Here is a 14,920-nt window from a genome sequence, read left to right on the forward strand (position 1 = left end):
AGTGCTCAGTGAATACCTCAGGCAGCAGAAACCCAAGAAAGAGGAGGGAGACGAGGAACCATCATGGAAGGACAGGCCCCTGCACGGTATGTACCACCGGCAGATAGAGGAGGTGGCTGATATCCAGAAATCCTACCAGTGGCTGGACAAAGCTGGACTGAAAGACAGCACAGAGGCACTAATCATGGCAGCACAAGAACAAGCTCTGAGCACAAGATCCATAGAGGCTGGGGTCTATCACACCAGGCAAGACCCCAGGTGCAGGCTGTGTAAAGATGCCCCAGAGACAATCCAGCACATAACAGCAGGGTGCAAGATGCTAGCAGGCAAGGCATACATGGAACGCCATAACCAAGTGGCCGGCATAGTGTACAGGAACATCTGTGCTGAGTATAACCTGGAAGTCCCGAGGTCAAAATGGGAGATGCCCCCAAGGGTGGTGGAGAATGACCGAGCTAAGATCCTGTGGGACTTCCAGATACAGACGGACAAAATGGTGGTGGCTAACCAACCGGACATAGTGGTGGTAGACAAACAGAAGAAGACGGCCGTAGTGATCGATGTAGCGGTTCCGAATGACAGCAATATCAGGAAGAAGGAACACGAGAAGCTGGAGAAATACCAAGGGCTCAGAGAAGAGCTCGAGAGGATGTGGAGGGTGAAGGTAACGGTGGTCCCCGTGGTAATCGGAGCACTAGGTGCGGTGACTCCCAAGCTAGGCGAGTGGCTCCAGCAGATCCCGGGAACAACATCGGAGATCTCTGTCCAGAAGAGCGCAGTCCTGGGAACAGCTAAGATACTGCGCAGGACCCTCAAGCTCCCAGGCCTCTGGTAGAGGACCTGAGCTTGAAGGATAAACCGCCCGCAGGGGCGTGCTGGGTGTTTTTTCATATATATATACTATGACTTTTTTCTCAGATTTCTTTCCAGTGGTCCTAATCCTCTTCCGTAGTAAAGTAACAGCTCTGTTCTGTAAAATATATGTGAAACTGTCAAAGACGTGTTTGGTTTGTGTGCAGCTAAGTAAATGAAAGTCGTAAGAGTCCTGTGTTCTTCTGTGAATGTTTCCTCTCTAGTTGCAGTAACAGAATCTTCTTTCTTTCCAATAAAAACCTGCTTGTATTTCATGCTCCACAAAAACCTGCATACACAGCTTTTACAACCTCGACCCTGTCGTCACTGATCTATACAAAGTAATCCACCAAGGTCCCACTTGAATTTTTAGAATAGAAAAGAAGTAAAAATCAAGTCAAAAGCAGACATTCATTCATGGTTTCACCATAATTGGAAAACATTCCAGACCGAATTGAACTTCAGGATGCTGACAGGTATTACAGTTATATGGATGCTTCAGGCAGAGAGCCCAGTTTGTGTTTTTGGAGTTGGGCTTCCAGTGTTTCTTCATTTTTTAAAAATTGGGTCATTTAAAAAAAAAGAAATCATAAACATACCTCAAATGTTGTCCTCTGGATGACTTGTAAATGCTTCAGGTGCAGCAGACAAACACAGACAAAAAACTTGGTGAATAAGGATCAGCATCTTCGAATTATGTGTTTTAAAGGTACGCTACAGAATCTGATGGCAAAAGAACAAAGATGTATGACACATGAGTGTTTCTGCCATGTGTCTCTCAATATAATCCTTAAAAAACCTCTAAATATAGCTGTGATTTTCAGTGTATGCCTGAATGTTTCCCCAGTGCTGCATAATAAATCAGACCCACTTCCTCTATAAACTCATAATACTAGTGTCTGTAAGTCTTCTCTGCAACTCTGTGTATCCTCACTATCTGACAGCGCTGCGCTTTAAAACGCTCATGATGAGACATTCATCAAGGCTGGAGGAATATTGTTACAAAACAATAAAACAGTGTTTTTATTGATTTTTCTGTCACTTTCAGTTTGTCGTTATGAGAAACAGTAACCACTGAAAACAAAGCCAACACACGTCACTGACAGAAAAAAAGGCAGTAATGTATTATGCAGAAGATTTAAGAACTAAAGTGCAGATGCTTCCAAAACCAATATATTGAGTCATTTTCATTTTTATTTCAGTTAATTTCAAAGTGCAACAATTAGAAAAAAGCTACTTCAACTTGCTGCCATTAAACTAGTTCTCATGTCAGCTTTTGAAGCTGCAGCACTCGATATGAAGTTTTGAGAATCATGGGGAAACGTGCCACAGCTCTGTGCATTTAAGCCAGCGGTCCCCAACCTTTTGTGCACCACAGGCCGGTGTAATGTCAGACAATATTTTCACGGACCGGCCTTTAAGGTGCCGCCGATAAATTCTACAAAATAAAATAATACGACCTCGACCAAAACTGTGGTATTTTGTAAATATAATAAGAAACACGAATTCCCTGTGTAATTGTGTAACTTTATTAGCAGCGTCCTCCTGAAATGCACCAACAACATTGAGAGTAACATCCTCCTCTCTGCCCCTTAATGCTCTCTGGTCGCTATGGTTACGCGTAAATATTTCTTTCAAAATAAGACGCACAACTACAACACGGGAAAAGACCCAGGGAAACCCAGTTAATGATAAAAACCCTGAAACCATAAATTTCACACCCGAGCCTCAACTCTCACGGCCCAGAGCCAAACGACTCACGGACCAGTACCGGCTTCCCCACTGAATATATTTGATGCATCATGGGAAGCCCCCAGCAGCCCAAGCTTATTGGAGCATAACTAAAGGAGGGTCCAGGATCACCTGATCAAAATCCCAAGTCCAAAACTGGAAGGTGGTTCCACAGAAGAGGCGTCTGAAGGTTCTGCCTCCCATTCTACTTTTGAATACCAGAGGAACCACAAGTATCCAGCAGCTTCTGAGTGAATTGTGGTATCATGGTGATATGGTACTATGAGACCTTTAAAATAAGATGGGGCCTGATTATTCAAGCCCTTGTATGTGAGATGAAGGATTTTAAATGGAATTGAATGTAACAGTGAACCAATGAAGAGAAACCAAGTCGGGAGAAATATGCTCTCTTTCTCTTGCATATCATGTTTTCTGTCTTATTACTTTAGACTCGTGATTTTTGGATTGGGGCACCAGGGGGCATCAAATCATTTGTTCATCATTGTTAACCATCCCTTTCACATAATAATACTTAAGTCTCTTATGCACAGTCCTTTGCTTTGGATGGTTCAGCCTGGGTATTTAAACTCATCTACCTTCATGTTCTCTACGCCTTGCACACTTTCTGCTCCTCACATTTTCAAAACAGGCTTGTTCCTTTTGTTGTTGTTGTTTTTCCATCACTGTGTGCCTTTAAACATCAAACCAATTCCAGCCTAAATGGAGGGAACATGATGCATATAAGACAATCCTACTGGGTATCCGTCATCAAGGCGTATCACATACCTTTGTGATGAAAGAAGGAAAAACATAATTATTAGACTCCTCTTTGACCTCATCTATCAACCAGACCAATCAGAGTCACTCCCACCTTAAACCCATGTGTCGCTCCTGCCCCACACCCCACCACACTCATACATGTCCTGCACAAGCCTCACATACTTCTGCCGCTCCTGACTTCCTCATGCAGTACCACAGTTTTTCTCTTAGCAGCCCCTCACAGACTGCCTGTAGATGCACAAAGACATTGTCTTGAACACTACTTTTTCTTCTGACACACTTTGAGTACCGGTATCACGATGTGGGTGTGTGTATGTGTGCGTATATCATATTAAAGTAACAACAATCCTTCAAAGGCTATTACAATGTTAATGTCATTACAATGACATTAATGATGTCATTAATGCACTAGTATTATCTCATCTAGAGTACTGTTTAATCATTTGGTCAGCAGCTAATAAGACAGATCTGAACAGACTTCAGTTAGTCCAAAATAGGGCGGCCAGATTGGTGTTAAGGTTAATATTATACAGATATTGATAAAATGCACGATAAACTTTCTTGGCTTTCTGTACAAGCTAAATTATACTATGGTTTACTTGTATTTTTAAAGAAAGCAATACTGGTAAACACACCACACTTTTTTATGCTCAGTTGCAGCATCCAGATGAAATACATAATCATTCTCAACTAACCACAATTTAGTAACTCCTTGACTTACTAAATTGTAACTTTTTGAAAAACTCTGTTATATTTAGAGCATCTTTTCAGTGGAATAAGTTGCCTTATGCAATTAGAGAATTGGCTTCTATTCATAATTTTAAAAATCACCTAAAAGCCTATTTAGGCAGTTTTTAAATTTATTTGTAAATATTGTCAGAGGGTAATGTCACTTGTAATGGAAATTGTGTATTTTGTTTGAGTGTTTTTTACAATTTTTAATATTTACATGCTTATATTTTCAGAATTGTAAAACCTTATTGTGGATGTAAGAGCCAAATTATGTGGACATTTTGCATCCAACTTATTGTGTAACATTTTATTCGGTGGTATTTGATGGTTTGGGCCCCAGGAAGACTAGGAACCACTGTTGTGGAAGCTAATGGGGTTCCTTACAAATAAACAAACAATATTGTTACATAGCAACGAGTATCGATGCCCCGGCTAGCTTCTCATTTTTCTGATAGTTCAGTGGAATCCTAGCTGTACAAATATTAGGTAGTTTAAAAAGTCCAAAAAGGTTGTATATTTACTGCAGATGAAATTCAGTTTATAATTTAGGGTTCTGTCTAATTCCTGGTACACTGTTTCACAGTTTCAATCTAGTACTTTAAGAGAAACAGAAATTATTAGACACTATTGTGTTGTTCTATTAAATGAACACTATAGGCAGGACAGGGCTGATAACGTTTTCCATCTACCTCTAGCATTAGCTTTGTTATTAGCCATTGCCACTAGCTGCTATCTTATTCATGGCATGGAGTCGATCCTGTTCTGCACACCCATTCATTTTGTTTTAAGACTCCTCGCTGTACCTTTGGCTGAAGACAAATCTATATAAATCTTGCCGGATGTGTGGAGAATGAATTCGGCGCTGATCAGACACCTACATGACGGTGCTTCATGAGGAATAAGAATCTACTGAAAGTGTGTCAAACTATCCCATAGCTCTGTATATCCACACACCGCCTTACTGCAGACACACATTCTAATTCACATTACTGTAGTTCTTTGGTTCTGATGTTTTTAATGTTCATAAAACTGATAAAATATGACAGAGCTCAGGTAAAACTATTGCTGGCTGAATGTTTGAGGGTTTTGACTTATCTTACAGTTTAATCCTAAGGAATATCAGATGGAAGCTCGAATGTATCTGCTGAAATTGAATTAATTAGAGGAAGTGAGTTCTCTGCAGTTTTGGTGTCCTTAGGTGCATTTGACTACAAGGTGATGATTAAGACGTTGTGGTGAAGCACTTGGATAAAACTAAAGTGTGAGAGACGAAGCATACAAGAACATACATTTTCTGCTCTTGTTTTCCTAGAAGGAAATGAATGAAATCTTCTTCTCACTGTTCAACTTCATTTATTTAATAAATATTTGTTTTTTTATGTCTTTGTCTTAAAACAGGCATTCTGAGGTCCGTTCACCATCCTCCAATAGTGGGTCATTTTTTCCTGTAATAGAAATCTGTTTGACAGCATTTCACCATCCATCACACCCAGCCTTGTTCAAGGTAAGCAGCACCATAGGTACCACTTCATTATTCTGATATTTGTAATAATCTAATGAGGCAATACTTTAAAATTCAACCCTTGTTATGCTATTTTTTGTTTAGCTTTGGGTATATATTAAAATAAAAATACTTAAACAGTGTGTTGGTTGCTTTCAGAGTTAGAGGTCATGTGTGTGTGCTCTGTATATTGATTGGTCTGGGTCATGTTTACCTTTGACACATATAAGCATTAGCATTATGGGAGAGGATAAAATACCAGTATGGAAATATATTGTATTGGTTCCTGTATCAATATTTTATTGATCGACTGCTTTAGGACTCCTTGTGCTTGCCCTAATAATATGAATGAATGTAAAGTGAAAGGAAGCACACTACAGGGAGTGCAGAATTATTAGGCAAGTTGTATTTTTGAGGAATAATGTTATTGTTGAACAACAACCATGTTCTCAATGAACCCAAAAAACTCATTAATATCAAAGCTGAATGTTTTTGGAAGTAGTTTTTAGTTTGTTTTTAGTTTGAGCTATTTTAGGGGGATATCTGTGTGTGCAGGTGACTATTACTGTGCATAATTATTAGGCAACTTAACAAAAAACAAATATATACCCACTTCAATGATTTATTTTTACCAGTGAAACCAATATAACATCTCCACATTCACAAATATACATTTCTGACATTCAAAAACAAAACAAAAACAAATCAGCGCCCAATATAGCCACCTTTCTTTGCAAGGACACTCAAAAGCCTGCCATCCATGGATTCTGTCAGTGTTTTGATCTGTTCACCATCAACATTGCGTGCAGCAGCAACCACAGCCTCCCAGACACTGTTCAGAGAGGTGTACTGTTTTCCCTCCTTGTAAATCTCACATTTGATGATGGACCACAGGTTCTCAATGGGGTTCAGATCAGGTGAACAAGGAGGCCATGTCATTAGTTTTTCTTCTTTTATACCCTTTCTTGCAGCCACGCTGTGGAGGACTTGGACGCGTGTGATGGAGCATTGTCCTGCATGAAAATCATGTTTTTCTTGAAGGATGCAGACTTCTTCCTGTACCACTGCTTGAAGAAGGTGTCTTCCAGAAACTGGCAGTAGGACTGGGAGTTGAGCTTGACTCCATCCTCAACCCGAAAAGGCCCCACAAGCTCATCTTTGATGATACCAGCCCAAACCAGTACTCCACCTCCACCTTGCTGGCGTCTGAGTGGGACTGGAGCTCTCTGCCCTTTACCAATCCAGCCACGGGCCCATCCATCTGGCCCATCAAGACTCACTCTCATTTCATCAGTCCATAAAACCTTAGAAAAACCAGTCTTGAGATATTTCTTGGCCCAGTCTTGACGTTTCAGCTTGTGTGTCTTGTTCAGTGGTGGTCGTCTTTCAGCCTTTCTTACCTTGGCCATGTCTCTGAGTATTGCACACCTTGTGCTTTTGGGCACTCCAGTGATGTTGCAGCTCTGAAATATGGCCAAACTGGTGGCAAGTGGCATCTTGGCAGCTGCACGCTTGACTTTTCTCAGTTCATGGGCAGTTATTTTGCTCCTTGGTTTTTCCACACGCTTCTTGCGACCCTGTTGACTATTTTGAATGAAACGCTTGATTGTTCGATGATCACGCTTCAGAAGCTTTGCAATTTTGAGACTGCTGCATCCCTCTGCAAGATATCTCACTATTTTTGACTTTTCTGAGCCTGTCAAGTCCTTCTTTTGACCCATTTTGCCAAAGGAAAGGACGTTGCCTAATAATTATGCACACCTGATATAGGGTGTTGATGTCATTAGACCACACCCCTTCTCATTACAGAGATGCACATCCCCTAATATGCTTAATTGGTAGTAGGCTTTAGAGCCTATACAGCTTGGAGTAAGACAACATGCATGAAGAGGATGATGTGGACAAAATACTCATTTGCCTAATAATTCTGCACTCCCTGTATATTGGTAAAGAAAAGGAGTATAAAATATTATGAAGATACACAGTATCACTACACAGCAGTTTTTCAGTGCTTTTTATATTTGAGGACAAACATCCGTCCTTTTTCTGCCTCTTATCCGGGTTCGGGTCGCGGGAGTAGCAGCTTGAGCAGAGAAGGCCAGAAGGCCAAACTCCTCACCGCATCTCTAAGAGAGGCCAGCCACTCTCTGCTCTGCTGCCTGGTCTTTACTCTGGATAATCACGTTTTGTAGGGGGGTAAAATCCAATTTCAGTTACGCCCTCAAGTCTTTTTGAGTATGATGCTACAAGCTTGACATCCCATTTTTGGGCAGTTTCTCCTGTTCTCCTTTATGGATCCTCTTAAGCACTTTAATTTTGGACAGGGAGCACACAGCTATCTTCGTATCTCTTCACAGATGTTCAATCAGGTTCAAGTCTGGGCTCTGGCTCGCCCACTCAAGGATATTCACAGAGTGGTCCTGAGGGCACTCCTTTGTTATCTTGGCTGTGTGCTTAGGGCAGAAATGGTTTCAGCATCGTTCCGCAGATCTGTGTCCTGAAACATTCCCGTACTGGAGGTCTACAAACAGTTCCTCATACTTCATCACTTGGTTTGAACTCTGACATGCTCTGTCAACTCTGGGACCTTATATAGAAAGATGCCTTTCCGAATCATGTCCAACCAACTGGATTTGTCACAGGCGAAACATTTGACAGGTGATCAGCGGAGACAGGATGGACCTGAGCTCAATTTTGAGTGTCATGGCAAAGGCTGGAAATGCTTATGTACGTGTTATATTTTTGTTTTTATTTTTAATACGTTTGCAACAATTTTAAGCAATTAAAAAAAAACTTATGGAGTTTTGTGTGAAATGAATTGATTCCATTTGGAATGAGGAGTAACAAAATGTAATTAGTGGGTTTATGTGTTTTTCTGTAATGTTACCAGCAGAATGATGGAGGGATTATAAAGCACAGAAGGGAATAAACTGGGTGACAGACCCATGTAGCATGAGAGTCACTCCTACTGAACAGGTGTCTCCATGTTACAAAAGAAAACAGCACCAGGGAAGAAAACCTCAGCTTTGTTGTTTCATCCATTTTTAAGTTCGTATGTTTTTCTTGTTATTACACTCGAGCAATTTGTCCCATCTCGGATGTGAGTGATGTAGCTGTGGACATTAAACTAATGTCATCACTGTCCATTCATTATTCACTGTTTCGGTGTAGTCACAGCTGTCTGCAACAATGTCCACATAGCAGACACCTGTAAAAAACACAAACTTGCTTGTCTGACTTCTCAGCATCTTCTCATGGCACGGCTCATATCACACTAATGGGAACGCTCCACCAGTTGTCCACAAACGAACATTCAATTGTCATTCTTTTACATGACAGCGTGGCTGGGAGAAATTGGTTTGCAACACCTCCGTCACTCATTTATCCATTCATCATCACCGTGATTTTCCCGGGCTGTCAGTGTGTGCGCCTCTGAAAAGGCCTGATGTCATGAGGAAAGGGTCTGCTGTTGAATTTTATGTCACTATCATCCCACAGCTGCCATCAACAATGCTCCCAGAAAGCATTAATTGTGCAAACACCCAGAGGATGTAGGCTCCTGGGTGGAGACGTTCATCCTCTCAGGCTGCTAAGAATTTAGACTGACAGGAAAAACTCGTGGTAATCATTGTGCTGGATATTCTTTTTTTGCATTGAATTGTACCATTGCATAACAAAGGTGATACATCTAGCGGTGAGAAATGACACTAAATTACTGTTAGTGTAATTTATGGGCACTGAAATTCTGCAATTTCTGCATTTTTAGGGAATAATTGACAGTTTCCTTTATGGTTGTAGTGACAGACACACAACCCTACAATGAGTTGTTGCGTTTCCTCAATGGTGTTCTCAGCATTGCAAGCTTGCTCTACTATTTAATTTTGCACAGTACAGGAGATTTCTGCATTTCTACGCTCTTTTCTTTTGATATGTATTCATCTGTCTTTCCCGTGCTGTACAGAAAATTACAGTGGATCGCCCCAAACACAACTTTAGCTACCTTGTGAATTGGTTGTTATATCGTTCTCATCTTAAGAAATGTTAGTATTTACTCCTCGTTGTGCTTTTCTTGTTTGCGTCCACTGAATCTGACATCGAGTTGTCATTCTGGCATGTGTCAGTTTTTCAGCACGTGTCACAAATATTTATCGTAATTACACTAGTTTGTTTCAATGCAAAGCATTTTTGTTTAGAGGGAAGAGTGAATGGTAGATGTTCACTTTCATACATAAATACATAAAGACAAGAAGTTGTGGTGTTTTTAGAGCAAAATCAGCCACATCAGTCTTTGAAGTTTTTCATGAATCTCTTTGTTAAAGTTGAGTTGAATGATACAAAACCAACTGACTGTTTATGTGATCATATGTGAAAACGCTGAGCTACAGTAACACAGTAACCTTTCTTTATGTGTCTGTCTTCTCCTTCTCATGCTTAAAGTGAAATTACAAGTCAGACACCAGTGTATCTTACCTATTATATCCAATATTAGGGTTTGAGAAAGCATGTTTTTTGATTGATTTATATATGTTACTGTTGGGCTTTATGGGCTCCCTTACAGGAATCCCTGCTGCTTGTTGAATAGGAGGGTTAGCTTTCCTATACCCCAGAAAACCTGTTCTTATTTTGCTCAATATGCTACGTACCAATCATTTGAACATGTTTCTCTGCCATTGCTATAACAAGCCAGCCCAGCTAAGACGAGCCTATTTTATCCCCAATTCAATCTCCAAAGATTCAGAACAAGCACAGCAAAAATCATTACGAGGGTGGTTTTGTGTAACCCTGTACGTGGTGGAGGGAAAATCTCAGAACTACACCATTATTCTCCTTAAATAATAAACTTCACTTTGTGTGTCAGAAGCTATATCCGCATGTGTTTCTGTAAGTTACACAGTTACAGTGAGCTGTTGAGACCATCATGTATTTGGGCCTCAGCTAGTTGAATGACATCATTTGAAATTTTGGGTGGAAATGAGTGTAGATTATATACACTTGTCAGTTATGTATTTAAAAAATGTTAATCTCGGTAGTGTTCTATAACTGTTGCTCTCAAAATATCCTTTGAAATCCAGTGCAGAAGAGATAAAAAGCAGCATAGACGTGTTAAAAGTTATCAAAACATAAAGTATAAATGGTGAACTCGTGTTCCTCACTGTTTTCGTTTCCTTCCCTGAGGACAGAAGGAGGAACCAAGGGAGGAGGAGGACGATGGCTACCGATGGAGTTTCTCCCCAAGCTCTGCTGTGGCTCAGCCTGAGCGGTTTGAGCTCCCTGGTGTCACCCCTAAACCCCGATGATCCCAATGTGTGCAGCCACTGGGAGAGGTACGTTTCCCCAGTTGAGTCTCTTCAATATTCAAAATGATATTTAACAAAAGAAATACTGCAGTGAACTAATGGACTGCCGCCACAAATCAAAGCTGAGGGTTTGCCAATAATCAAATGCAAAAGGGAAAAGGTTTACTCCTGGGGACATATCGAGGCTGTAAATTCAAAGAGATGGTAATGTGACTGCTTGAGTGGTCCCAGCACTCAGCAGTATGTTGGGTAAAAGCACAATGCTGTTTCTGATGAGAGCTACGGAGAGTGCAGGTGCTGTGATCGATAATGTCTCTGTGTAATCAGTAGGAATTGTGCAAATGGATATTACTGCTGATGATTATTACAGCTTTGACTTCTCGCTAAAGGTTAGACTCAGTTCAGTAACCTTTGTTCAACACAATGAAAACACAGAGTGAGCTCGCTGCCAGCTACGGAGGGTAAGGAAGATGAGTTTCTTGATAACAACCTGAGCGGTTGTGAACTTTAAGGAGAGTAAATGTTTTTTCCCCAGATGACTCAATGGCTATTAAAAGTTTTTCATATTTAAAAATTAGATTTATTCTAACCGTTGTATTTATAATGAGATCAGTGCTTGACATCCTAATAACCTGCTTTTGGATATCATTGACTAGTTGAGGAAAGAAAAAAGGTTTCTATTGTGAAGTTGGACTTACATTTATGTTATATTTGATGTTTGCAGTTAATACAAAAACGTATTTTAATATATTACATTTAATATTTGTGTATTCGATAATGACACAAGATTATCCAGAATTAGAAATTCATCCTGTCAAGCTGTTTTTTTCCCTGTTCCTCTAGTTATGCAGTGACTGTGCAGGAGTCTTATGCCCATCCATTTGACCAGGTTTACTACACCCGATGCACCGACATCCTCAACTGGTTCAAATGCACGAGACACAGGTATGCACAAAGCAACTCTCTTTGTTTGCAGTATTTTACTGTTTTAATTCCTTTAACTTTTAATATTTTAGGGATTTTAAAAGAAGCTTTTTCATCTGCTAATTTTGTTCTGCCTAAAAAAATACAAAGAATTATTTCACTGTAAGACTACAAATGTGAAAGTAAAAATACTAGAAATGAAAGCTACAACTAAATAACCTTCCTCACTGATAAATAACTGTGATCAGTGACTTAAAGGTATAATATATACATTTGTTCCAGTGGACAAATGAACAGATTTTGCTAACAGTTATCCTAAATGTTTCATTCAGTGTAGCTGTTTGTTTCAGTGACATTTAGATTATAATGCTAAGCAATGCTTAACAATCTTGACAAAGGTTTTGGCCTCCCGCCTGGATCAAATATTACCAGATATCATTAATGGTGACCAGGTTGGCTTTATTAAAAATAGGTCCTCAGGTGATAACATTAGAAGACTTCTTCATCTCATGCACAGAAGCGAATCTAACCTAACCCCGGTTGCGGCCTTCTCGCTAGATGCTGAGAAGGCCTTTGATCGGGTGGAATGGGGCTTCCTTATGACGACCCTCGCAAGGTTCGGGTTTGGGCCTGGGTTTTGTAATTGGGTCAAAACTGTATATGCAAGTCCAAGGGCAGCGGTTTTGACAAATGGATTGGTGTCAGGGTTTTTTCATCTTACTCGCGGGACCCGACAGGGGTGCCCTTTGTCCCCGTTGCTTTTTACAATATTTCTGGAACCGCTGGCCTTGGCTATTCGAGCAAACAGGGGTGTCAGAGGTGTTCATGCAGGGGGTATGGAACACAAGTTGTTTCTATATGCTGATGACATCTTAGCAGTATTGACGGATCCCATGCAGTCTCTACCAGCGCTACTCACGTGTGTTGAGTCATTTTCAGGGTTGTCAGGTTATAAGATAAACTGGGACAAGTCAGAGGGCATGCCATTGTCAGCATCATGTCATTCTGGATGCGTTACTCCATTCAATTTTAAGTACTCACCTTCAGGTATGAAGTATTTAGGAATATTATTAAAACCTGACTTGGAGGATATTATGCTTTCAAATGTGGAACCTCTCCTCCTAAAGATAAAAGCAAATCTGGATAAATGGGGTGAATTGAATCTTACACTATGGGGTAAAATTAATGTGATTAAAATGATGGTGGTCCCACAGTTCAATTATGTTTCCATGATGTTACCTGTACGGATTCCTTTGCACATATTTGGTCAAATTGAGAAGTTAATCAAAGATTTTTTGTGGAATAACAAGAAGCCGAGAGTGAATATAAAGAAAATGTGGGCCTCTAAAGACATTGGGGGAATGGCCCTCCCAAATGTGAAGTTGTATAATTTAGCTTTTGAATTGTCAAGACTGGCCAAATACTGGACAGGATCGGGCTCTGAGCTGAGCTGGATGAAGATCGAACAGGAACTAGCGAGCCCCTTCACACCTTTGGATGTTCTCTCGCAGGGCGCGGCAACTAATGGACAAGACTCTCATAATAACCCAGTGCTCAGGTATTCCAAAGCTGTCTGGGTGGAGGTGCACAAGTTGTGTGGAGCATCTCATCTAAGACAACCTTATGCCTCGCTATGGAACAATATTGCTGTAAGGATTGGGCGGAAAACTGTGTTCTGGAAGGAATGGCTTGTCAAAGGCATACGCAGGATAAGTGATCTTTACTCAGGGGGAGTGTTTATGTCATTTGCTGAAATAACCCGAAAATACAGTTTGACAAGAGAAAATAATTTTTGGAAATATTTACAAATAAGGGATTGTGTTACCAAAGGAAAATTTGCTCAAAGCTCGAATATGGTGGTGGAGTTCTTAGAATTGTCCAGTACAGCACATAGGGCGGCGGTTTTCTACAAACTGTTTAACAATCCAAAAAAAGAGATATGTGAAAACTTGAGGGTTATATGGCAGAGGGATCTGGGTTGTGCAATTTCTAAAGAAGACTGGCGCAGAATTTTGTCATTCTCTGATAAATATATAAGAGAGGCCAGGGGTAAATTTACTCAGTATAAATTAATACACAGGTGGTACTTCACTCCATCCAAACTTTATAGAATGGGAATTAGTCCCAGTAATGTATGCTGGAAATGTAGTTCAGATCCAGGGACATTTATGCATGCTATTTGGGAATGTGGGAAAGTTTATCCCTTTTGGCAAAAAGTATTGGACAAAATAGGAAGGTGGATTGGTTTGATGATACCCCTGTCACCAAGACTGTGCTTATTAGGGGATTGGCCTGGGGTTTCAAAATATGACTTTGTGGTTATAAAGGTGGGGGTGATCGCAGCGGCTCGAGTTATTCTCAGTGTATGGAAGGAACCGTCTCCTCCAGAATATAATAGGTGGAAAGAAACTATGCTGAAAATGGTGTCGTATGAAAAGCTCTTGGCTAGGATTAATGATGATAGGGAGGGTTTTGACGAATCGTGGGGACGTGTTTTTGGCTGAGATGGTTGGAACTTATTTGGTCAGGGCAATTATCTTTAGTCATGTTGTACGCTTGCTGCACTGTTTGTTTGTGTAGGCACTCAGTAAGGGAATGACTTAAAGATTTGAGTTAACTGATTTGAGTTTTTTTTTTTTTTTTTTTTTTTTTTTTTATTATTATTATTATATTTTTTATATATATTTTTTTTCTGTTGTTGTTTGTTTGTTGGTTGTTTTGTTTGTTTTTGTGTTGTGAAATGTTAAAAACAAATAAAGACTTCAATTATAAAAAAAAAAAACAATCTTAAAAATAACTTTTAATCAGATTCTTTTGATCAGGAATAACAATGCTGGACTAAACTAAACAAAACTAAACTCATCGTATTAGCTGTAGCTGATGTTAAGTCAAAGCTCAGGATTCTGATATCACTAACAAATTGCATTATGGGACAATTGTCTGAGTTGTAAACATGGACTATAGGGAGACAGATGTTGCTTCTGGGTCTAAAACTCGTCAGAAGATGAATCACGATTGGAAGCAGCAGCAAAGAGCTAAGGAAGGTCACTGAGTCAATAATTCATGGCTTAGGTAGTAATTGTCTACCAATTGCTACCATACT

At 40.1% G+C, this 14,920-nt stretch overlaps 1 protein-coding gene across 1 annotated transcript in view; it reads left to right on the forward strand.

The window, feature by feature from the left end:
* Nucleotides 1-5,499: 5,499 nt before the first annotated feature.
* LOC146719295 (multiple epidermal growth factor-like domains protein 10) overlaps nt 5,500-14,920 on the forward strand; it is a 206,963-nt gene continuing 197,542 nt past the window's right edge. The window contains exons 1-3 of the mRNA XM_085463041.1: nt 5,500-5,599; nt 10,777-10,920; nt 11,737-11,838. Of these exons, the coding sequence (XP_085319167.1) occupies nt 10,805-10,920; nt 11,737-11,838 (218 nt within the window). The 5' untranslated portion in view covers nt 5,500-5,599; nt 10,777-10,804. The remainder of the gene's footprint in view (nt 5,600-10,776; nt 10,921-11,736; nt 11,839-14,920) is intronic.

This window comes from Copadichromis virginalis, linkage group LG1 (genome assembly GCF_057382275.1).
Source record: "Copadichromis virginalis isolate Kocher_CV1m ecotype Utaka linkage group LG1, C_Virginalis_male_GT1.1, whole genome shotgun sequence".
NCBI classification, from domain to species: domain Eukaryota; kingdom Metazoa; phylum Chordata; class Actinopteri; order Cichliformes; family Cichlidae; genus Copadichromis; species Copadichromis virginalis.